We start from the raw sequence: 23,578 nt of genomic DNA on the forward strand, positions 1-23,578 counted from the left end.
GAAACACTTCTACACAACGAGACACTTAATTGTAGCCGTAATGGCTCCTCTTAGAGAAGTGTCTGAGCTGGGATCCTCTCACATTCAACAACAAGGAAATGATCCAGTGACTGTCATTCATTTTGAAGCAGAAGAAATCAATGGCTTCACATTAGTCCTTGATATTTAAAATCTAAAGCTGCATACGACAGAATATGGCATTGCTGGTATATAAATATCAGCAGTAAATAATGCTTTTTCAATCAAGCAAGGCTCGTACTGAAGGCTTTACAAGCAGGTGAGAGCTGAGGTTTATTCAGGGGCGGTTGGACATGTAAACTCAGCTCATGCTTTAGTGGAAAATACCCCACACTTCCATTCTCCTCTCTAGCCCGCAGGTCACTCTGACAACCTGATTTGACCTTTCACCTCTAAACAGAGATAAGATGCTATCCCTGTTTGTAAAGGGTTTTAAGAGTTAATTCAAGCAGTTCAAAAGGCCTAACTCAAAACTTTCCAGACTCACAAAGCCTTTATCATGACGTCTAAATTGTAACTTTAAATGCACAAGAACAAGAAATTCCCTCTCAAGATTAGTTTCGACCCAATCCATGTTTAACGTTAATTTATTTGATTATATTTTACCAACAGTTTATATTAACTTTGATTGTATGTTGATTGTATGTCCCCGGCATAAGCTTGTGTAGACAGTTTGTCAAAAATACATCATTTTTTAGGAGTATATTTAAATTCTTAACCTTGCAGACAAGTTATATTAATGACTTTGTACTAACCCCGCTACACATTAAAATACTTTATCTACTATTTGGATGATTCTGCCATAACGGAGGGCTCATTCCTGACCGCTTATACCTGAGCCCAAGCATCCCTAAAAAAACTGTAATAGATTGTCTTTTATACAATCACAACAAACACAAGGTCCATAGCCGATCAGACACGTGTTTTTAGCAACAGTAAATACTTCATGTGAAGGAATCTAAAGTCAAAATCAAAAGATCACGCAGACACAAGATGAATGATTTCAGTCAGAAATGTATTAAATTAATCACTTTTCATTACTTTAACAAGCACAATTTACAGTCAAACAGGCTATGGTCCATTAGTGCCTTAGACGAGCAAGTCATTAATACATTAGTCATGTGTTACACACAAGGGCAGGAGTTTTAAAAACTGCAGTTTAGTCAGGTCACCTCATCAGACATTTAGTTGTACATCAGACTGTGCATCGTGTCCCTCATAACTTAAGAGGCATGAGGAAAAGTCTAGAAAGTTGTTTTTGTGTGCATGGCCTCACATGTGTGTGTGTGTACAGCTAGAATGTCTTTTATGTGGGAGATAGATGAGTTAAGTCGACATCTGCCACATACAGATAATTAATGTTCTAGCACTCTTCAGAAATATATCTTTTGCTGGTTTTCAGGTCCTATAGAACAAGGAATAATAATCCCATGGCAAGACACTTATATGAAATCAGAACGGAGCCGTTAAATCTCACGGTAATAATTTAACCTACAAAATATTTTGTGCATTTTAAACTGGATCAACCTCTCCTATTAGAGGCAAGGAGTGCATTTGGGTGCCTGCAGCTTCTCTGTATCTCCGACAGCATTTCCGTCATGCCTTTCGAGTAAAGGGAAACCACTGAGGTCACAAATGGTAATCACAGCACAATCCATGTAGCGTTAAAAAACACACTTATATCTTATCAGGAAAAACACTGTTGGATGGGCCACAGCATAATACCTCGGCAAAACACACATAAAGACGGAGCTTTAAATCTGCCCCAGTAATATCTGAATCCAATAAATAAAAATGCATTGCGGTGAGCTGCAATAAAGAAATAGGTTACATCATTGTCATCATTTCATTTAAACTATGCAAAGTGAGGGGTCTGAAGGTCAGGATCCACACGAGGCATTGCTGTTTTTAAAAACTTCAAAAATCATCTACAGACAAAATGTGTTGATGTTGGACAGACAGAGGATTTACACGACTGTCAACAGGTAATCAATAGAGAACACGATTTGAATCAAGTGTACATTTTGTAAACTGGATTTGATTTAGGAAACAAACCCCCCTCAAACATGTTCGGAGGGGGTTCGTTCTCCAAAGAGTTGTCCATTTTGTTGCATATTGTCTTTTGAGCTGGAGTTCTTTCAGCTGAAAGAAGTCTGTAGGAGGGAGGAGCGAGAACGAGAAGATTATCTTCCAGATCAAATTTTAGACAATTGAGGTATCAAATAACCAATTGTTTCCAATTTCAAGGAGGTAAAAAAAGTCAAATTCCTGGAAGAAATAATAGGACACTGCATTTTCCAAGGTGGTTGGAATGTTGACTAATTTAGCCCCTTGTCCCAAAAACCTCACTGACCCGTCCTCTCACATAGTGGAAGGAGGGGCTAAGGAGGATCTGTGCAATATGTAATGGGACAGGGGCAGAGGGTAGTTACGCACTGTACTCGACCAGGGAGAAATTCTTCATGGCGCTGTCCAGTGTCACACCGGCCTCCTGCATTTCGTACCTACATGTAGATAGATAGATCTTTCATTTGTCATTGTACAGGTACATCGAAATTACAATGAACTCAAGGTGCCAACACGCAACAACAAGACAATATAAAAACATGAAATGGGACTTTTTATAGTGTTTTGTTGTTTTTATAGTGTCTTGTTGTTTTGGGCAAAACAAAGCAATATAATCAGTTCTCTGTAAAACATCATATTCCTGCTACACCTGTATGAGTAGTGAACCTTCACATGCTGACTGACTCACCAGTCACAGGTGGAGACGGTGTAGTAGACGGGCAGCTCGGGGGTGTTGGAGAGGCAGCTGAACTCCTCCAGGCCACACACTCCCATGTTGGAGAAGCAGAGCCAGTCTCCCACATTGAGCTCAGGCAGCAGGCAGCGCTCCACCACCTGGTCCAGCTGATCCAGGGTCGGGCCCCACAGGCTGCTGGGAAACACTCCCTCCTCAGCGCACAGCGCATGCTGGTGAGGAGAAAACAGTGTCATTAAAACAGGCAACGATCTCTACAGTCTCTCATGCACATGGTAAATGATACTATAAGAAAAGCAAAATCTATATGATTACAGACGGCAACAGAAGAAATTATTTGCAATACAATGACAAATAACAATAACTAATGCATCAATATTTACAGACTGTATTCCTGTGGTAGCTAAAGGGGTTCTTTTTAAAACAACTAGAGCTGCTATCAGATTCATCATTCAGTCCAGGGTGCGGTTGACTCCTGGGTGGAAGGCCACTCACCTTGTGCACTGACGGGACAGCGATGGACTTCCCCAGCAGCTTGTGGCTGAATGGGCCATAAACACCCTCATTCATGTAGTACCGGAACTCGGTGTCTTCGTGGCTCACACCTGTGTAAATACAGTGTGCAATCAAGTCAGAAATACAGAAACATGCCTACAAACGGAATACTTGACCTCTGTTGGCTTTGTTAACACAGAGAAGCTGAGTAACTCACCTTGAGTGAGTCTGTCCCAGTGGCGGGTCTCCACCTTTTTGCCGATCACGCTGACAGCCAAGCTGAAAGCTGAGGCCACGTAGAACCTGCCCGGCTGAGCCAACACTTGCACTCCGGACATGGGGGGGAAGTAAGCATCGAGGAGCGGCCTGACTGCAGACTCAACCTGCACACAGAAGGTTACAACACATGTGCACTTAGATGACATCTTTACTTTCAGGCCTTAAAGCTGTAATAGTTGCTAGTAGCATGGGATGCTGATGATATTGCTATAGCTTATGTTATATTATGTTGTATATTATTATACATCTATATGTCTAAGTGTTGCGTTTTCACTTGTGTACTCTTCGGTTAGGGGTTTATGTTTTGGGGCAAGTCTTTGCTGAACATGTACATTGATTGTTATTTGACAGTCTAATAAATGCGTCCCACACATATCACAGCCGTTTACCACTTACCTGTTGAAGCTGAAACTCTAAGCCAGTAAATCCACCACCAATGTCCAGGATGTTCATGTTGAAGCCCAGATCCGCCTGAACAGAAACAGCAAACAGTCAGTTTTTACCCTTAATGAAGCAGAAATTACAAGTTATAAAAGGGTATTCAGGATACAGGAGGAAAGGTCTCATATCTACTAAATTCTACCAGATTAAACCCTTTATAATGAAGATGTTTCCCCCCAGACTCACCCCCATGTCAAACACACAGCGGGCATCTGACAGAGCGTGGGTGTAGGCCTGCTGCAGGTCCTGGCAGGAGCTGGGGATGTGGAAGGTCACCCCCACCACCTGGACTCCAAGGTCCTTAGCGGCTTCCAGCAGGTGCCGGCAGCTCTTCAGAGAGAAGCCAAAGGCCATGCTGGTCTCAGCCGCGTGGGCCTCAGTGGTCAACTGCAGCAGCAACCTGGAAGAGACAACAACAACAAATCAAATAAAGTACATGAGCCAAAAGATAAATAAAACATCGATATAAGCAAAACTTGAAGTTTGTTTGACAGGAACAGCACCCAATTGTCTGTTTTATATATAGTTTAGAGTGCAGGTGGATTAAAAGCTAAGGGAAAGGGTTTGCTGCCTAATCGGATCACTTACTTTGCACTCGGGTGCAGGCGGGAAATCTTGGACAACTCTGCCTCGTTTTCACACACAAGATGCTGGACGTTGTTCTTGGCAGCGTACTTGATGAGTGTCAGCTGCTTGCAGACGCCTGATAGGATGATGCTTTCTGGGGGTACGCCCTGCTCCAGCACCAGGCTCACTTCAGTCTGCAGGAAAAAGGACACACGTTGAAGACATGGACACAACATCTAACAGACCCAACAATCAAAGGGATAATGAGTGTATTACAGAAATGGAAAAGTTAACAGTCATCAGCAGAGAAGTAATCACTTGAGTGCTTGTAATGTCATTTCCCCAAATGTCAAATGCTTTCATGAGAGGATGTGGCACTGAGCTGTTTTAAAGACAAACGGAGCTACCTGAATTTGAATCTGTGATGTTTAAAGCTCACCTTGTTAGCACAAACGAAGCCCAGGCCCAAAGAGGCCAACACCTCGATGACTGCTGGGCTGCGGTTGCACTTGACTGGGTAGTAGGGCTGGAGCCGGGGCACCGCACTCTGCCAGCACACATGCTTCCTCATCAGGGCACCGAGGTCACCCACCACAAACGCACTCTTCTCCACCTGGGAACACAAGAGGTGGTGAGGGCTGCACAGAGAGCAAAAAGCAACTGGCCAAACCAAAGTGTGCTGAAGACAGTACAGGAAAGCCATTTCAGGCATTTTGGGAATCTCTTGCACTTCAACCTAAGGACATTTAAAGGCTGGGCAGCAGAACTTACCAGAGCCTGCTCACAGATGTGTCCGTCAATAACATTTTCAAGGGTCGCTCCTCCCTCCAGGAGTTCAACGATGTAGCTGTGATTGTCAGCAAGTCCTTTCATCTCAACCGTATTCCGTTAAGCCGACAATCATATAGAACAGATAAACAAGTCAAGGGGTCACGACTGAGCCAATGGGGTCCTGCCGGTATGCAACAAACTGAAAAAATAGAGGGAGACACAAAAAGAACTTTAATAACACCATAATAAGCTTTGTTTTTCACAGATATGTAATCAGGCATCCACATGGCTGATTAACTAGTTGCATTTCCACTGTTTAGAACCAACAACTAGTCATTAATGACTAAGGTTCCATTTGGGCACACAGATCAAGAACTCTACTTTCTTTATTGTATAATAATTAAATGTGTAAAGTCCACACACCCACTTGATTTTTAACAAAATCTACTAAACCCATATAAACATGTTTAATCACACCGTGGTTTGTATGCCAAATTCCACACAGGCCACAATCCGGCTGGACTTTGCTTCAGGTGTGTGTAGGTGCGTAATTCAATTCAATCTTTATTTCCGACTCAAGGTCCATATCACATACAAAATGACAAGATACACATCAATAAGCAAGCCAGGTGTTTGGTGTGTAAAAGAGACACTGTGTCACTCACATGGACAAGTCAGGAGATGGACCTGTCCCACTATCAGCTAGGATCCCAAGGTGGCTCAGCGTTGAAGTCAAACTGCTCCTGGTATAGAGCGGCCCCTAGGCCCACTGGGTAGCGCTCATAGACCTGTGCAGAGACAGGGGAGCCCTGAAGCACAAACACATGATATCAGATACAAATACATAAGAGTACACTGTACATAAAGGGAAAGACATGTATTAGGTATTTATCACAAGCAAAATGAAATGTAGTGTCATGGTTAGGCCTGTGAGTCATTTTGATTATTATGTCATTACCACTATTATCTGGTTTCACATTTGTTGTTACCGAGGTCAAAACTTCACCAGCGTAATAGATAGCAACTCTCGCGACCGTTTACGTGACACCTAGTATATTATTATTAAATATTATCTATGCCAACTGTGTATAATCGGAAATAGTACACTACACATTATGTCATACTTGTCTATGAATTATGAATTAAACACGCGTGTGTTGTTATGCAAATGTTGTCACACATTGAAAATTGAGATATTGTTATTATTATTAATAATGCACTGCGTCAGGAAAACAAACATGAAACGCTAAACCAGACTCTAGTCATTAACAGTGAAGCTGTCAAAGTGAAGCTGCATGGAGCACAGGAAACGCCATGGAGAGGAAACAGAGATATTCTGGGCTCAGAGAGCTGCTAATGCAAGCACGTCGAAGGAAGCTTATATTAGCATTCTGTTATAACCCTCAAACAAACCCAAATACGGACATAAAATAATTTGAAACATTTTGGGTGAACGCTCATATCGTTTGATAATATACTAATACAAATAGATCCAACATTAAGACATTTCAAGTGACACATAATCCAATGAATCGGCCTGTCATGTATGGCTCAGAAGGGAGAAAGAGCAGCCCGCCATGTTACGTCCGCCCGCTGAATCCAAGCAACTCAACCGAAAGTGTTTCGCTTTACTTACGTGAGATAACGGCCAGAATGATTCGGAAAATCGTCTTCTCTTTTTCGGCGGAATTTTCAAAGAGTAGTGGGCCCAACGATGTAAGAAAGAAAGAGGGCCGTTGTTGATGCCATATGGTAAAATGACGGACTCTGGTCGGCTGAATAGCGTCTTCTCTCTCTGCTGATGGTGGTGGAGGACTGGAGCTCAGCAGAGGAAGTGGGAAAAGGTAATCAACTGCCATGGGCGGGGCCTATCGTCAGTTCCACCATTCAGCTTTCTTCCTTTCTGTGAACATACCACCAAATAAGTATTTCCGAATATCTCACAGGCCGCGGTAAATCTGTGATGTTTATTCTGGTTACATAAGCGTAAACTTTTCCGTAGATGGCCAGTCGTCACAGTCAATCAGTCAAGACTACCGCTGCTCCAGATGTTTGTGTCGGAAAATTAAAACCAAGAGACGCGTATGTGTTTACATGTGTGTGTCACTATCCCCCTCAGCGAGTTATGTGAAGGTTTTTGGTTATAACTTGTGACGTTTTCCCCTTATTTATGTAGTTATTTTTCTTTTAATTCATCTATTTTACATTTTACAAAATTATACCTATATGGTACATACTATTTTTTTTGTGTTCATAGTAATACTGCTCTTTAAAAATACTCCTGTTCAAGTTAAAGTCCCTCATTTAAGATATTACTAAAAGTAAAAAAATACCAATCTGACAGGTATATAAAGTAGTAAAGTTAAAGTACATTTTGAATTCATGAAAATAATGGGTCCTTTCAGAGGGTTATATTATTTACAACATATATAAATAAATAAAAAAGTCATTTGTCAATAATGGAGATAAAGCTCAAATGAACTGCACTGTACACAATGGTGTGGCACTTTCATAATAAAGGAAAGCCAAAAACATACAAAATGTGCTTCTGCCTATAGGTGGTTGATATGTTGACCCTATTTCTTTCTGCTTTGTGGAATCTGGGGGATTAAGATTCAACAGCTTGTTTAACTTTTGGTTTTAGACCTTGAGGTAAACTTTGTCAACCAAGATAATTGAATGTTTTCTGAAATGAAGCTTGATCGGAAGTAATTAATTTTGAGATTTGTATCTTGTCAACATGGTGGTCAGGAGTTCAGTACAACACTAAAAAACTGGCACAGAAACTCAGCCTGCAGCTATCATATTAGTCGTATGACTTGTGTGTCTGTGACACTGGAGCAACACGCTGCATGGCTTCATCTGTGTGTCTCTCCTATAGCTCATATCTTTTTTTTATGACAGTCACTCTGAGGGACACTGTGTTCACAAAAAAAAACATGGCCCAGAGAATCTTTCAGTCTTAACAACAAGAAAAAGTCTTATATGAATGACATACTCATATTTTAAATGCTCTCAGAGGGCTAGCCTTATATATGTTTAGAGACCAAGTGACTACATTAAATGTATGGATTCATGCAGTTTAGTCGTGCTACTGGCCCTGAGGTACAAACTATAGGAATAGCTAATCAAATTGGTCCATACAGTTCACATTTCTGAGAAACACGATTTCAGTTAGAACTGGCTTCTAAATCAATTTGGAGCTGGGACATTCAATTAAAGGATTGTTTGGAAAGTAATGGTGTGTAATGTTCTATAAACACAAGATACATTATACATACATATACCCACAATACATAGACAAATACAAATACCCACAAGGCATAGACAAATACAAATAAAAACAAGGTGTGCAGTAGAGAAGGGAAATACATTAATATATTTTTTATAAAAATCATTATTATATTCTAATAATCATTGATTGTGCCTTTTTAGATTTATATTTGTTTTTTTCTTCAGCTTTAGTTTACAGAATTATGATTGTGCAGGTAAAGTTATCAAGGTTGGTAAACATTTAAGCTTGTTTATTATTTTAAGGGGACATGCTGTTCCTTATAATGATAAACACCAGCATTTTCAATAACGCAACACAATGAAAATACATTTAAAAATACATGTGCTTCAAGGTTCACATCGGGGTCCACGAGCACGGAACTAAATTACATTTTGTGCTTCAGTTCCGCTGAGTTCAGTTAAAAGCCTTGACTGTCATCAGGAAGGAAACTCAATTTGCCCGGAGTAAAATATATAAACAACCAGCTGCATGAATAATCAATTATATATACTTCCAGCATACCAAGAAATCCTATCAACAAAGAGTTCTGTAACACAACTTATTTGGAGGTGTGTCCACAAGTATCAGCACATTTGTACTAATTTCTGTATACAAGACAGGTGACAAGTACCAATACATTATCAGTACACTAATGCTCAAAACATTTTGTCAGTATTACATCGTTTTTAACCCTAGATTAATCAAGAAATACTTAAGTTAATTCTTGTGTAACATGTATGGCAGTGTACTGTATTACCTTACAATAGGCCTTTTACACAACACAACATTTGGAATCGTCACAGTGGTAATTGACATTAATTTGAATTATTCACGTTTTGGCTTGCTTCCTTTGACTTATCTTCAGGGAATAAGGCCTATTCTCCTTTTTAAACTCTCAAAATGTTGTTTGTGTCAGTCTAGAAATACAGTACAGCACTAGCCAGGATTGTGTGTTACATTATTTCTAACTCTAACAGCCTTAAGTCCTGTGAGACAGTTTTTGTAAAGTACCGTTGAAAGCAGCTGTACCAGTCCTCTCTGATTTGAATGTTTGGTTTTCGTTCTTCAAATGCAGCATTCCAAATCCTACATTATTTTACCATGTCCTTTCAGTATAGGCTACTGCAGATGCCATTACAAAGTATGTAGTTACTGTTGCATGCAGTATGAAAAACACTTGAACATTCTCAGTCATAACACTGAGCTTTGACCTTCGACCATTTTGCTAATACAGTATATCCCCTGTGCAAACAATTGCTGGTCATATTAGTCAGAAAAGCATGTTGTCTTCTATACTACGCGACATCACGCTGGTATATTTGGTAAACTGCATTTGATTGAGGCTACTGTGTATTGAGACATACACCATTTGTTCCCCTGTGTTACTAAACAGTAAAGTAATATGAGCATTGGAGAGCATAGTTTGATTCACTGTTACCCATAGGCTGTGATTCCTATGTTCAGTCGTTACACATGACCAGAAGAGGGCGACACTTCCTACAAGGACTGTCGGAAATAGTTATAATGCTGCTATAGGAAAACAAAACGGAGCAGCTGATATGAACCTTTCCAATTTAAAATAAAAGTCGGTTTTTACAGATTACTGCGCATCTTGCTTTCCAGAATTGCTGATTTGTGTTGCATTCCAGGAAACTATGCGGACTTGTAGGTTGCACTCAACATATTGGTAATATTCCTACTTTATATATACTGCAGCTATATTTTTTAAATGTACACATTGTATGTTTGTTGAATGATTATGTACAAAGTAAAAATGCCTTTAAATGCCTTCCAACCGCTCAATTGTCTCCGACTTTATTTTCTGACACTGGATTTCACAAAGACTTGTCGGTCACGTGAAGGCAGTATAGTGCGCAGCAGCTTTTGCGCATGCGCAGAACAACCGTCCTCATCAGCTGACTGTGAGATGCTGTGTTGAAGCACATTTGAGTCTTAAAGCTGTTATTTTCTGTGGTGTGTATGGAAAGCTGTGACTCTTTAACTGAATTACACCGTGTGGACAAAACGCGGAAGCCATTAATCACATCGGTAAGTACGAAAATACACCGAATAATGACGTCGTGACAGCGTGAGACTGCGATGCAAACAAGCAAGCTAACAGTGCATTCACCCATGTATTTTGGTATATTTTGCTCATTGAATCAGTCATTTGAAGGTCGAATGATTAAAGAGTCCAAGCTAAATACCAACAGTTCTCAGTGGTTTGTTTTTCAAGGTGTTTAGGGTCTGTGTTGAGCATGTCCTCTGCAACACACACACTGATCATATGACAGTAAATCAGCAGACCTGTCTGTCTCTACTGAGCTGTACTGATGCAATCAACCAGTGTGTGTGCAGTTTCCGTATAACTGTCATACGAACATAAATGTGAGGAAGGTCATGAATCAAAAGCATTATGGAAGGCAAAAGATGAACAAAGAGCTTCTTTAAAAAAAAAAAATGACGTGGAGGAAGACTTCTGTGTATATATTTTGAGCAGATATGGAAATTGTTCATGCAACCAAGGGTACAAATAACATAAAATAAAGGGTTACAATTCAAAGTCATGATTTTAAAATCAAAAGAGCTATACAATATTCTGTAGGCTCCAAAGTTATCTGCTTTCCTTTTTGACAGGAGAAAATATCTGTTTGCCATCATTTTGACTTGACTAGGTCTTGTTTATGACATTTATAATCACACCATGTTATATTTCATTATTAAAGATATACAGTGCAATAAATTAAACATCTTTGATTTACGTGTTGTTAGTTTTACATTATCAAGTTTGCTGATATGATGATCACTCTTTAGTTTTTTTATCATGGTCTAAAGTAAATATTACGGGCGCATGTTTGTGCCCATAATCATTTGTATAATATTTTGTTGTGATTTTGTAATACTGTCAGTGGGGAAACTTTTCACTGACAAAACAACAAAACAATAATGCTTGAAAAATCAAAGTACTTAATGATGCAAAAGATTATTGAAGCCAGACAACGGGACTCTTTCTCTTTCTTTATCCTCAGTGAATCTTTACATCAAACTCCCAGTAGACCAACCTCCTACCAGCAGCTATGACTGAATTCTGGTTGATCTCTGCTCCGGGGGAGAAGACGTGCCAGCAGACCTGGGACAAGCTGATGGTGGCCACCACACGCACCAACAACCTCTCCGTTAACAACAAGTTCAACATCCCTGATCTCAAGGTAAAACACAGCAGACATGTGTAATCCTCTCCACAGGGAATCAGCACACAATACGTTTTGTAGTGTTTGTGTTAATATTTGTGTGTATTTTGTCTCTAACAGGTGGGAACTCTAGATGTCTTAGTGGGCCTGTCAGATGAGCTGGCTAAACTAGACACTTTTGTGGAAAGGTAAACTTTTACTAGTTATTTCTTGTTGTTTTTCAAATGCACTTTTTGTTGTTTTAGTTTATGTTAAAAAAAAAAATGCTGAAGCAGTTAGGCTTAAGAAGATATTTGGACATTCAGGAGAATACAATATGGATGAAAGAAAACATTCAGAATGTATCTTTTATTTCAATATAAAAAAAGAAAAGAAATTGTCAATATGCAGTTTTGAAATCTGATGGTAGATGTTTATTCAAATATAGCCTGTATTGCTTCTTTCCACTAAAACTGCATGTTTGGCTTTCACAGAAAACAAAGTTAAATGTCACATTTAGTCCAGTTCTGCCCATAGTTTTTCTCCTGTCTTTAATTAGGACCTATTGTGTTGGTGTGTAACTCTTGTCCTCTCCCATGTGTTATGTTGCAGTGTGGTGAGGAAGGTCGCTCAGTACATGGCCGATGTCCTGGAGGACAGCCGCGACAAAGTCCAGGAAAACCTGCTTGCTAATGGAGGTAATGCCTGTGAACGTAATCATTAGACTGGTGCACTCCTCAAATGAAAGTAAGCAGTGAAAAACATTGCTAGTAAACTTTTTTTAGCTATATAATGTCACTAGCGGAAAAATAACCTGGCATGAATTACAGTCAACTCTTATGACATCGAAACACAGAAATGTTACACACTTGACATTCAAGGAGATGGTGCTATGCACTTCACATCTCTGTAGTTGCTTGAACATTCAAAACATTAAGCAGAAAAATTCATGGACATTTATACAGTTCTCCAACCTGTGCTTTATATTTCTAGACCTAAAACTTCCAAATGCTCTCTGTAATTGAACTTAAACAAAACAATTATAAAAATGATAACTACATTAATACAAAAATATAAATAAACAATCATTATTCGACACTAGGCCCATAGATATGAAGATGTTTTAGGCTGATGACTGTTTTCCTTCTTTCATTTCTAGTGGACCTGGTCACCTATATCACCAGATTTCAGTGGGACATGGCTAAGTATCCAATCAAACAGTCGCTGAAAAACATCTCTGAGATCATCGCCAAGGTACAAAAATGCTACTAATTTGTAGTCATAATATTTGGTTATTATATTAATGGTGGTGCTTTTTTATATGTTTTATTTTAATTTTATTCAGGCCTGTGTACAACAGTATAAAGATCAAAACAAACAGCAACAAAAACCCTCATATTTATCACATATTGACATAGTTAGATTTAGATAATTCCTGTAATCTGACAAGTGTGTTATATGTTTGGTAGAGGATTTGAGCCTCACTGAAGTCATCTCTCCTCATCTTCTTCTTACTGTTCTCTAGCAAGCCTCTCAGATAGACAATGACCTGAAGGCCAGAGCTTCAGCCTACAACAACCTGAAGGGAAACCTGCAAAACCTGGAGCGGAAGAATGCGTGAGTAGTTATTAAATGTGTACAGTACTCCTGCACTATACACACTGTAATGGTATAAGCTGTAACACAAATATTTGTATGTCTTCCTGAGAAAAATGAAGGTTGTCTGTTAATCTGAACTGCATGTGTGGTCCTTTAGGGGGAGCTTGTTGACCAGGAGTCTGGCTGACATAGCGAAGAAAGATGACTTTGTGCTGGACTCGGAGTACCTGATTACCATGCTGGTGGTTGTCCCAAAGTAAGTACACTTACATCACTGTCTTTATATTCAATATGCGTTCAAGTTGTTATATTCATGTAATTAATAAGTGTTTCTGACATGTTCAATAAATTGACAAAATAATAAAAAATAAATAACTGAATTCATAGTGTCAATTGAAATGGTCAATTTGTAATGCATGCAATTTCAAAATAATACAAACACCTTTTTGTTTGAAATATCAGTATTGGTATCAACAGCTACATGTTATTTTAAACTTAGAATACATGACTGTTATCTTTCCCTCCAGGACCGGATATGGAGACTGGCAGAAGACGTATGAAAGCCTGTCAGAGATGGTGGTGCCACGCTCCACAAAGTAAGCATAACATTCAGTTTTTTTGGGACAAATGTGTGAATGGTCAACCATTAGATGAGTAAATGGCCCAGTGACGCATCTGAATTTTTAATAAATGTCATGGAGTGACACATGCTAAACAGACTGATTTTAATTTCTACTTACCTACCTACCTATAGTTTCTAATAGTGTTTCTAAAAACAGAAAAAATATTATGTGGGTGACCTGCAGAGAGCAATTGACCTTTAGCCGAAGAGGCCAGATGATTTGAGGTGGCCTGAGGTGGTGTGGTAACCTAGCAACCTGTATTTGAGACTTAGCACTAATGCACTGCGAACGGGAAACATCTCATGTTGGAGCAGCGAGGAAATTGGCAGATGTTTTTGGGATTGTGCCTATGAGCTTTTAAATGTGTGATGTGAACAGCTGCATTGAACATTGGATGGACTTAATAATAATAATTCCTTACATTTATTATAGCGCTTTTTCAATGACTCAAAGCGCTTTACATATACACACTACACATATGCAATGGTCAGAAACTGTGGACAATACACAGGAGCAAGTTCAGGTGAAGTGTCTTGCCCAAGGACACAACGGCTTTACAGACGCTTCAGCGTTTCACCCCTTGATCTGATGATCATTGCACAGCGCACTGCGCCACACTGTCCATCTTCATGCCTTGAGGTCATTGAGGCGCTATTACAAGTATACATTGGTATTATACATGTACTGTGGACAATACCGGGTGAAGTGTCTTGCCCAAGGACACAACGGCCTGACGCAGTGGCGGCAGGAGCGGGTTTCAAACTGGAGTTCCCCAGCACTCCCCCTTGATCTGATGATCGGATGCACAGACCACTGCGCCACCCGTCCCCTATGCCTTAATGCATAGGAAATGCAGACTAAATCTTATTGCAGATACTTTCAATACATTGTTAACCAGGAAACACAGTTGGGTTGTGTTTCGAGCAATAAGTGAGAAGCCAGTGAGGGATCGTCATGTCCTTGTTGCTAATACTAAGACGTAGCTAGTTAGTGACCATGTTGACAGCTTTGATGAAGGATCAGAAGCAACTAGAGAATCCAACATCCTGCATATTATGTTTTACAAAAGAAAAAGTATACAACTTGACTGTTGTAGAAGAGATTCTTTGTCAATGTGATTCTCATGGTGAAATTTAGACTACATAAAATAAATAATCACGGATCTTGATTAAAGGTCACCTATTATGTAAAATCCACTTTTTCATGTCTGTTATACATAACCATGTGTCCCCTCTGTGTAAAGAGATGCTGAAAGTTTCAGGAAAAAATATTTGCTCACTTTTTGTCCTGATCCATTTATATAAAAACCTGTCTGAAATAGAGCTGATCAGATTTTTGCCACTTTATGATGTCATAACGATTTTTTGGCTTGTGTAACCATTAGCCAATAAACAACCAAGGTGCTGCTGTAATGTGTCAAACATACTGTGTGTATCCAGCTCTCATGTTAATGTCTATTTTCCTCCAGGCTGCTGTTTGAAGACAACGACAGCGGCCTGTTCAGTGTCACTCTCTTCAGGAAGGCTATCGATGACTTCAAGCACAAGGCCAGGGAAAACAAGTAAGTTCATTTAATTTCAGAATTTTTATTTTTGCAGTGTTAGCCATCTGATACATTTTTCTTTTTTAATTGCAGATTATGTGTCCTTCTTTTTAGATAAACAGCAGTATGTTTGAACATATAATTGTAAAGTAGGTGACCTATTCGTAAACAAAGGAACCGGCTTGTTATGCTTAAAAAAACTCCATTCTTCTATATTTGGCACAATTTTGTCAGCTGTCATTAGTCTCTCCAATTAGCATGATAGGAGGATCACAATGTGTGTGTTTATGTATCATGTGACTGTTTGTATGTAGCCCATTGTCAGGACAGGAGTGCACTTGAGTGTTTGTGTGGGTGGGTGGATGTGTGTGTTCGCTGACAGCTGATTAGCTCTCTGCTGTGTGCCCTTATCCAGGTTTACGGTTCGTGATTTCCAGTACAATGAGGAGGAGATGAAGGCCGACAAAGAAGAGATGACACGGCTGTCCACTGACAAGAAGAAACAGTTTGTACGGCAGCTGTTTACTTAAAAAACACTAATACCAAGTGGGGAAGAAGAAAAGCCAGTTTAGGAGGGAGGGTTCTTTTATTCTTTAGATACATTTTTATTTCCCAATTACATTTTTGATTCGTCTTAAATATTGGCTTAAATCAGTCATCATGGATATAAATATATGTTCTTGTCATATGCTTTCTGGTAATATTTGACGAAATGTTTATTTTAAAACATCCAAAAATGTAATGTTCAATATCAGCTAGTTGACAGGTATTTTAACTTTTATTATAAAATATTAAAGTGCTATTTATTTCCACCCAGGGGCCTCTGGTACGATGGCTGAAAGTGAATTTCAGCGAAGCCTTCATTGCATGGATTCACATAAAAGCCCTGCGTGTGTTTGTGGAGTCCGTATTAAGGTAAGCAGGAGAACATCCAGCAGCTTTCATGAAACTGTACGATTCATTCATTCTCTCCATACTTTGGTTGTCTATCCACCCATCCCTTTTAATGTAGGTTTTTCTTAGTAACAAACTTCTTTTGTTTCGTAGATATGGGCTGCCCGTGAACTTTCAGGCCATGCTGCTCCAGCCCAACAAGAAGAACATGAAGAAACTGAGAGAGGTGCTCAATGAACTGTACAAACACCTGGACAGCAGCGCCGCCATCATCGATGTGAGTCTCCTTCACACACTCTGTAACAATAAACATTGGTGAACATCATATTATAATGATGAACAAGTATGGGCTACACAATACTAACCTACAGTACACGATCACTACTTTAAGAGAAATATTATTTAACCATTTCATAATATAATAATTGTATTGTTATATTATATATTCAGCCTTTAGTACTTCATTTAGTCCATATTGTTACCATAATATTACTATATAGTTTTTCGTTATTGCTATCTTTGAATTTGTTTCCCAATTATTATGCTTAGTAAATGTCAGTCCAACACTGTATTAACCCAGGTATACCCATTTTAATGCCAAGCTATTACCTGCTTATTACTTTGGTAATTATGTGATTTCACATGATTATTACCTTTTTTTAAGTATTATCCTAGTATTACAATGTTAATACCAAGCTGTAATGTAAAGTGCTTCAAACAAAAACCCTGACCAATCAGTTAATAAACGAAAATGAAAAATGTATTGAAATATAAAAACAAAGAAGAATGAAGTGTGTGTAACTCTTGGTTCTCTGCTGTGCCTGCAGGCTGTCATGGACATCCCCGGGCTGAACCTGAGTCAGCAGGAGTACTACCCCTACGTTTACTACAAGCTCGACTGCAACTTGCTGGACTTCAAAGTCTAGAAAGATTTCCATCATCATCTCATTTTCTGTGCAGTTTGATGTGACATGTTCACATCCCCAAGCTTTAATTTATTTCCACCTGGTTTTTCCTGTTTTTATTTTTATTTCCTTTTGTCTTGCCCTTCTATGTTCCTCTCTCATGCTGCTGTTACATTCCTGGGTCTATATTGAATACGTTGTTGAACTTTTGTTCTAAAATACTGGACAAATGTGGACCTTTTATGATCTTTGGTATTTCCCTTTCTACCTAGCTGTAAAAGGGCAATGCTCCAAAGACATGGATGACATTCCCTGTCAAAGGACATGAAATGATGGTTTGTTTTTTCCCCCGTCAACCCACTTCATGCAAAGCATCAAAAACTATACATGTGGGGAAAATGGAGAGAAAAATAAATGTATGTTAACTATAGTATTTATTTTAAGCCTCTAAAATCAGTAAATAGGTTTTTTTTTGCTCGGTTTTTTGGAAGTGATGTTTTTAGCTCCATGTAAGGACTGTCTGTTTACAAGTAGATGTTGACCATTGTTTCACCCCAAAGCTATAATCCTTTCAAAATACTGAGACGTATCATCCTACAGTATAATGAAGCAATATGTTTGCTGATTATATGCTTCTATAATATCTGTATATTAAGCAGTTTGAGAAAATAATGATCAATCTATGTGCAAATACTGTATTGTCCTTATCAATGAAAAGTACACCACATATTTAAAATCGATGTGAAAAATAAATACTTTATGTGATGACTTTGGCATACTGTCCTTTAATGTTATTAATAATAATACACAGAATTGTGCTGATTTAAAGGTCTCATGTCATGGCCATTTCTACTGATCATAATTCCATTGTTGAGGTATACTAAAATAGATTTATATTGTGCAATTTTCCAAACTCACATTGGTTTCTCATACAGCATCTCTGTATAGTATATGTATTCACTCTGACTTAAACGGCTTGTTGGAGCTCCTGCCCCACCCCCTCCCTATGAGCCCAGTGGCCGTCGAGACAGCAAGACACCGCGAAACCCAGCCCGAAACCAGCCCGAGCACACACACACCCGCAGCCTGGCTGGGAGTTTGTGTGTGTGTGCTCACACACAGACTCACAGCCTCGCCGCGTCCCGCCGTCTGTAAGGAAATATTTGTATGTATTCATGCAAACTGTGAAGAAGCTTGAAAATGATTTGGGTGAGAAAACTGTGAACTGTTTTCGGGGCCTGTGAACATTTGGTTTTGTGAGGACAAAAGGAAGAGGGGGAAGGTGTGGAGTTAACATACAGTCATCTCAGATCCCTGTGATAAGGAAGCTGAGCCACTGGGATTGGGGAACTTAAGATGTGAGCTGTTGATACTAATTTGGGCAGCCAATCACTGGTCTGGAAGGGGGGCGCAGATAACTCCTCCTCTGGTCAGCGAAGTATTTAGACAGGAACCCCGCGGTGTGCCTCCCTCTCTCTCCTCTCGCTGGCACAGGTAATTATGGGATCCCACAGATAAACTGTATTTAATTTGTACTGTACTTGATTGTATTGCATTGTATATTACCATTAAAATGGATTATTGTTAAACGGTTACTTGTATGCTCTGGGGTTCCTTCCTGTAAGATAACGGCTTGTGTAGGGACGCGAGGAGATTTAAGAAAGCGGACGAGTTGTCCACTAAATCTCCTAACAAATGGTGATCTCCGACGTTTCTGAATAAACATGAGCTGTGGAGGGATTCAGACGACCACACTGGGTCGGGAACAAGCACTTTTAGACGCCTCGGACAATAGCAGGGCCCTGTAGGATTGTCTGTAGGCGTTTCAGAGTGTTTTTGAAGTTTGAATGGAGTATACAATGCATATTTTTTACCATGTTAGGAAAGTTATATAAAACACGTGAACGTTGATCGCAAGGTATAGAGAGTCCTGCGTGACGAGAAATTAAAGCAGTTTAGCGTGGATCTCGGGTAGTTTAGTCCTGAAGTGGCGTGGGAGCGGTGCAGTTCGTGGGCTGTAGGTGTGAGTCCTACACGACGGAACCTGGATGATCGATATTTCAGATCGATCCGCCGTTTAAAGCTGGGGGTAAATAAGAGTCCAAGACCAAATAAGCGAAAGTGTCAGCGGACTTTTATATGTTAAATCCTTGGGAGAGAGCGCTAACGTCACCTACATTGTGACGAGACCGGCTCCCGTTTCCCTTGTCTGTAAACATTTATTTGAAAGGCTGACGTAAACATAACGTTGATCGCAAGGTAGGCAGAGAGTCCTGCGTGACGACATATGTAGCACGTTATCAAGCCGGACAAACTGTACGGGGAATACATCTGTGTGATTTTTACCTGAATAACCTGTGTGACCGATTGTCTGTGATAATCAGACATTCGCTCAGAAGAGTGAAGCTCATTTGTGCTCTGCTGCTGCCATCTAGTGGCTGAAAGGGGGGGAAGCACGTTAATTAAGTCAGATAAATAAAAGCGAAGTCAATATATTGCGTATATTTAAATAAATGAGCTGTCTGTAGGTTGTCATTGTTGATTAGTACAGACCTTGTTTTATGTTGGTAAATGTAATGATACAAAAGCAAGCTATTCATCACAATTGTGTTTTTAGGTTATGAATAAAACAAAAAGTAGTAGCATAAGGGATAAGCAGAAAGGTTTTTGAACGCTTGTCAGTTATGACAGAGGTGCTTATGCCCGCTTCGGTTTTCAATGTTCGCCATCACGTTAAAACAGGATTGGTGGCATTTTCAGTTCATTGCTTGCTTCCACACGCCTTCCCCCTCCTTGTCTCTTTCACGACTATAGTTAATGCATTAGAACGATTGTCAATCTGCCGTGTTTCTAGGAATCGGACTCGCTGTTCCGGAACGGCCTTTCAAAATAAAAGCCAAAGGCCGCTGTTCGCCAGAGAGGCCTTCACAATAAAACAGTAATTAGCTTAACAATATATTTAACTTATATTGCGTCTTTAAATATTGATTTTAATTCATTACAGATCTAACCTGCTTGTAACACAACTTTGATCAAAAATAATAGGATAAGCAAGTGGTTAAAGGGGGTTTCCTGTCTGGCTCATTTGATTTAGAACTGAAGTAAGGGAGAATAGTGTTTTCATTCCTCATGGTTTCTGAAGATAAATCATCAGTTTGTCTGGACTTTGATATAGAGATAGGATCATGGTGGAGAAGGAAGACCTTTTTTGGTTTCAAATTAAAGAAGAGTTTAAGGATGAAGTAAGCAGGACTTCAACTGGCCAAAAGACATTTTAAAGTTTAATATTCTTGGTTAGCAAACAAGACATCTGATTATTATGTCACACATGATAATCTTGCTATAGAAACTAGCTTAAAATGTTGGAGAAAATATGTAGATGTTCTTTCGTAGTGTGTGGAATATGTGATGCTGGAAACATGTACGTTTTTCAATGTATAGGAGAAAATGGTTTCCTGAAAGAGTTATGTTGGGTACATATGTAGCAATGGATGAAACAATTTTTAGAGTGAGTTTTTGTAATATCATTTGTAGACATCAATTAGGTTGTTTAGATGGCATTTAACAATTAAGACAGATAGTATGATTACAAAGAGTCAGAGTGGAAAGGGTTGGATTTATTTAACCTCAGTGTGCTAGATTTTTTATAGGTAATGCGTCCCGAGACCTGGACTCCCCCTCTGAGTTAGAAAAGGCTACGATCCCGACCCTCCAAGCAGACAAAAGACCTAACCCAACAGGCGACTCCTCCTTCTCCATCGAACAGACAGAGAACCAGAGCTGAAACAACAACAACAAGACTGCAGCCAGAACTATCTCCACCTGTGGCATCCAGAACCAAACAGCATGCTGACGGGCAGAGATCTACGCTCATCAGTCCCTCAGACGGGACCATGAAGTTCCAAGCTGAGCACAAGCGCAAAGTGTGGGACATGAGAGCAGAATCCGCCCTCCATAAAAACAGCAGGGAGACTGTAAAGGAGGAGATGAAATGCGAAGCAGTGCAAGAACATTAGCATGATGAGGCATGCAGATGTAACTGGGCCAATGGCTGCCTGAAAGAGTTACAGCTGATGAAGTTACAGCTGATGGACTGAAGAGAACACAGAATCAGAGGAGTAGGCATGGTCGATTAGAAGTGAGGAGGCCGGGGTCACGGCTTGAGAAAACCAGAGGAGGAGAAAAGGAAAACGGGAATGAGTGAGTTTACACATAAACACACTTATTCACAAAACGCACATTTAAAGCATAAATACGTAAAGACAGAAAGATTTATTAAATTAAAAATAGCAGTAAACTATTAGAGTAAAATGAGAACACACTGAGGGTTAAAGGGGGCCACATGACAGAGTACAACCATATTCTTCAATCTTTTCATCAGGTTAACAAAATATTCTTTGACATTTTTATTCACGTGTGAATAAAGTAGTGGGATAGTTTTAGGAACCACTCTATAAGACAAATCTTTATCTGTATGGATAATGTTAAAGGGAGAGCTGGTGCCAAGCCAGATATCGTATTCCAATCTAAATAATTGATTTCACCATTGTAGCATAGTTATTACCATAGGAAATATGAAATGACTTCTGTTTTTAAATCCTTGATAAAGGAGGGAGTAATTGTTGCATGTTCGGACATCCAGGGTTCCACACACTGCTAAAGAGTTTAACATTGATTTTTAGGTGGACCAGAATTGATGACATGTGGTTGTTATACCATTGTTATCGTGAACAAAACATAAATAAGGACATAGTATCTGCTTGAAGATGAATGGATTTCATATCCTAGAGGGGATTAGTTATTGTGAAGACTCCACAAGGTATCTACTAATGTATTGTAAAGAACTTGAATTGACTTGATAAATAAGTGAAGATAAGACCATAAATTAGTCAAGTGGTAAATAAAAATAGCGGAAAAGAGGGGAACTATTAAAGGGAAGTGGAAAATCAGTCTAATACACACTGATAAAAAAAAGGGGGGGGGCATGAAGGAAGTATGCACTGGATTTTTTATTCGTGTGTGAATTTGGTAGTGTTTTAATTTGTTACAGTATTGATCAGTTCAAAGGGAGAGTTTTAGTAACAGCTCTATAAGATCAGATAAATATTTATTTATATAGGTCATGTTGAAGGGAAAGCTGGTTCTAAACAAAATATAGTATTTCAATTTGAGGTACTGGTTTCATGTTCAGACACCCAGAGTTCCACGCACTGTTAAAGAGGGTAACATTGTTCTTTAAGTGCACCAGAATTGAAGATAAATTGATAGAATGAGTTATGGAATACATAGCAGATCTTTACAGATCCTAGTAATGTTTTGACACAAGATAGTGATGTACACATGTTTCTGAAATAGATCTATTAGTCATTTTATTTTTGAAATTCTCTTTTTATTCAGCTTTTCACATGTTTACAGTCATAGATAATACAATATTCTCTGTAAGCCTTCTGTATTTAACAGTAAAATCACAAATCAAACGTGCATATTTGGGGATAATACAGATGCAGGCCTCACTGACATGCTATAACATATAGAAAGAACATAAACACGAACAGGGTTATGGGGTGTACCTGCAACTTATTCAAACAAGGGGGGCATAGAAATAAAAAATACTAAACAAAAATATATAAAAGTCCCTTCTAGACAAATGATGGTCGTATTGGTGTAACATATATAATCCATTTTTCCCATCTTGACAAAAACATTCCCTGTTGCAGTCTCAAAGCAAGGGTTATCCTTTCCATCTTAAAAATATCATACACAATGTCAATCCACTCATCCAAAGTAGGTTTTCCTGGTTTTAACCACATTCTGGTGATGGCCTTCTTGCAGGCAGCACTCAGGATTCGAAACAGATATCTATCTTCAGAGGAAAACACTTCTGGTGGTAATGCACCCAAATATAACGATTCAAATTTAAATGGAATGTCTACCTGAAAAACTTTTTGTAAAACTCCATGAACCTGCTGCCAGAAAGGATTCAATGATGTGCAAGACCAGAATATATGAAAATGGTTTGCCATAAGGCATCCACACTGTCGCCAGCATGCAGAGGAATTAGTGTAATGTCTCTTCTGGGCTGGAGTAATGAAAAACCGTATGAGGTTTTTCCAACAAAACTCTCGCCATGAGGTTGAACTTGACGTTTTCCATTGTATCTCACATAAGTGCTCCCAATCTTCTTCCTTCAGAACTACATTTCCTTCCCTTTCCCATTTTTGTTTTACATACAGCGAGT

At 39.2% G+C, this 23,578-nt stretch overlaps 2 protein-coding genes across 2 annotated transcripts; one reads left to right on the forward strand and one right to left on the reverse strand.

The window, feature by feature from the left end:
* Nucleotides 1-1,014: 1,014 nt before the first annotated feature.
* azin1b (antizyme inhibitor 1b) lies at nucleotides 1,015-7,173 on the reverse strand. The gene is made up of 11 exons (XM_034094657.2): nucleotides 6,969-7,173; nucleotides 5,998-6,141; nucleotides 5,333-5,531; nucleotides 5,001-5,174; nucleotides 4,583-4,755; nucleotides 4,181-4,394; nucleotides 3,950-4,024; nucleotides 3,492-3,657; nucleotides 3,275-3,384; nucleotides 2,774-2,991; nucleotides 1,015-2,522 (listed from the first exon to the last, which is right to left on the reverse strand). Exons 3-11 carry the CDS (start codon nucleotides 5,432-5,434, stop codon nucleotides 2,447-2,449), a joined length of 1,308 nt encoding a protein of 435 aa, XP_033950548.1. The 5' UTR covers nucleotides 5,435-5,531; nucleotides 5,998-6,141; nucleotides 6,969-7,173; the 3' UTR covers nucleotides 1,015-2,446.
* A 3,315-nt stretch (nucleotides 7,174-10,488) lies between these two features.
* Nucleotides 10,489-18,108, forward strand: atp6v1c1b (ATPase H+ transporting V1 subunit C1b). The gene is made up of 13 exons (XM_034095035.1): nucleotides 10,489-10,655; nucleotides 11,636-11,815; nucleotides 11,918-11,985; nucleotides 12,389-12,474; nucleotides 12,936-13,030; nucleotides 13,302-13,393; nucleotides 13,533-13,631; nucleotides 13,903-13,971; nucleotides 15,467-15,559; nucleotides 15,957-16,050; nucleotides 16,359-16,456; nucleotides 16,589-16,712; nucleotides 17,263-18,108. The coding sequence occupies exons 2-13, from the start codon at nucleotides 11,684-11,686 to the stop codon at nucleotides 17,359-17,361; spliced, it is 1,149 nt and encodes a 382-aa protein (XP_033950926.1). The 5' UTR covers nucleotides 10,489-10,655; nucleotides 11,636-11,683; the 3' UTR covers nucleotides 17,362-18,108.
* Nucleotides 18,109-23,578: the final 5,470 nt, after the last annotated feature.

This window comes from Pseudochaenichthys georgianus, chromosome 11 (assembly GCF_902827115.2).
Source record: "Pseudochaenichthys georgianus chromosome 11, fPseGeo1.2, whole genome shotgun sequence".
Taxonomy (NCBI): Eukaryota; Metazoa; Chordata; class Actinopteri; order Perciformes; family Channichthyidae; genus Pseudochaenichthys; species Pseudochaenichthys georgianus.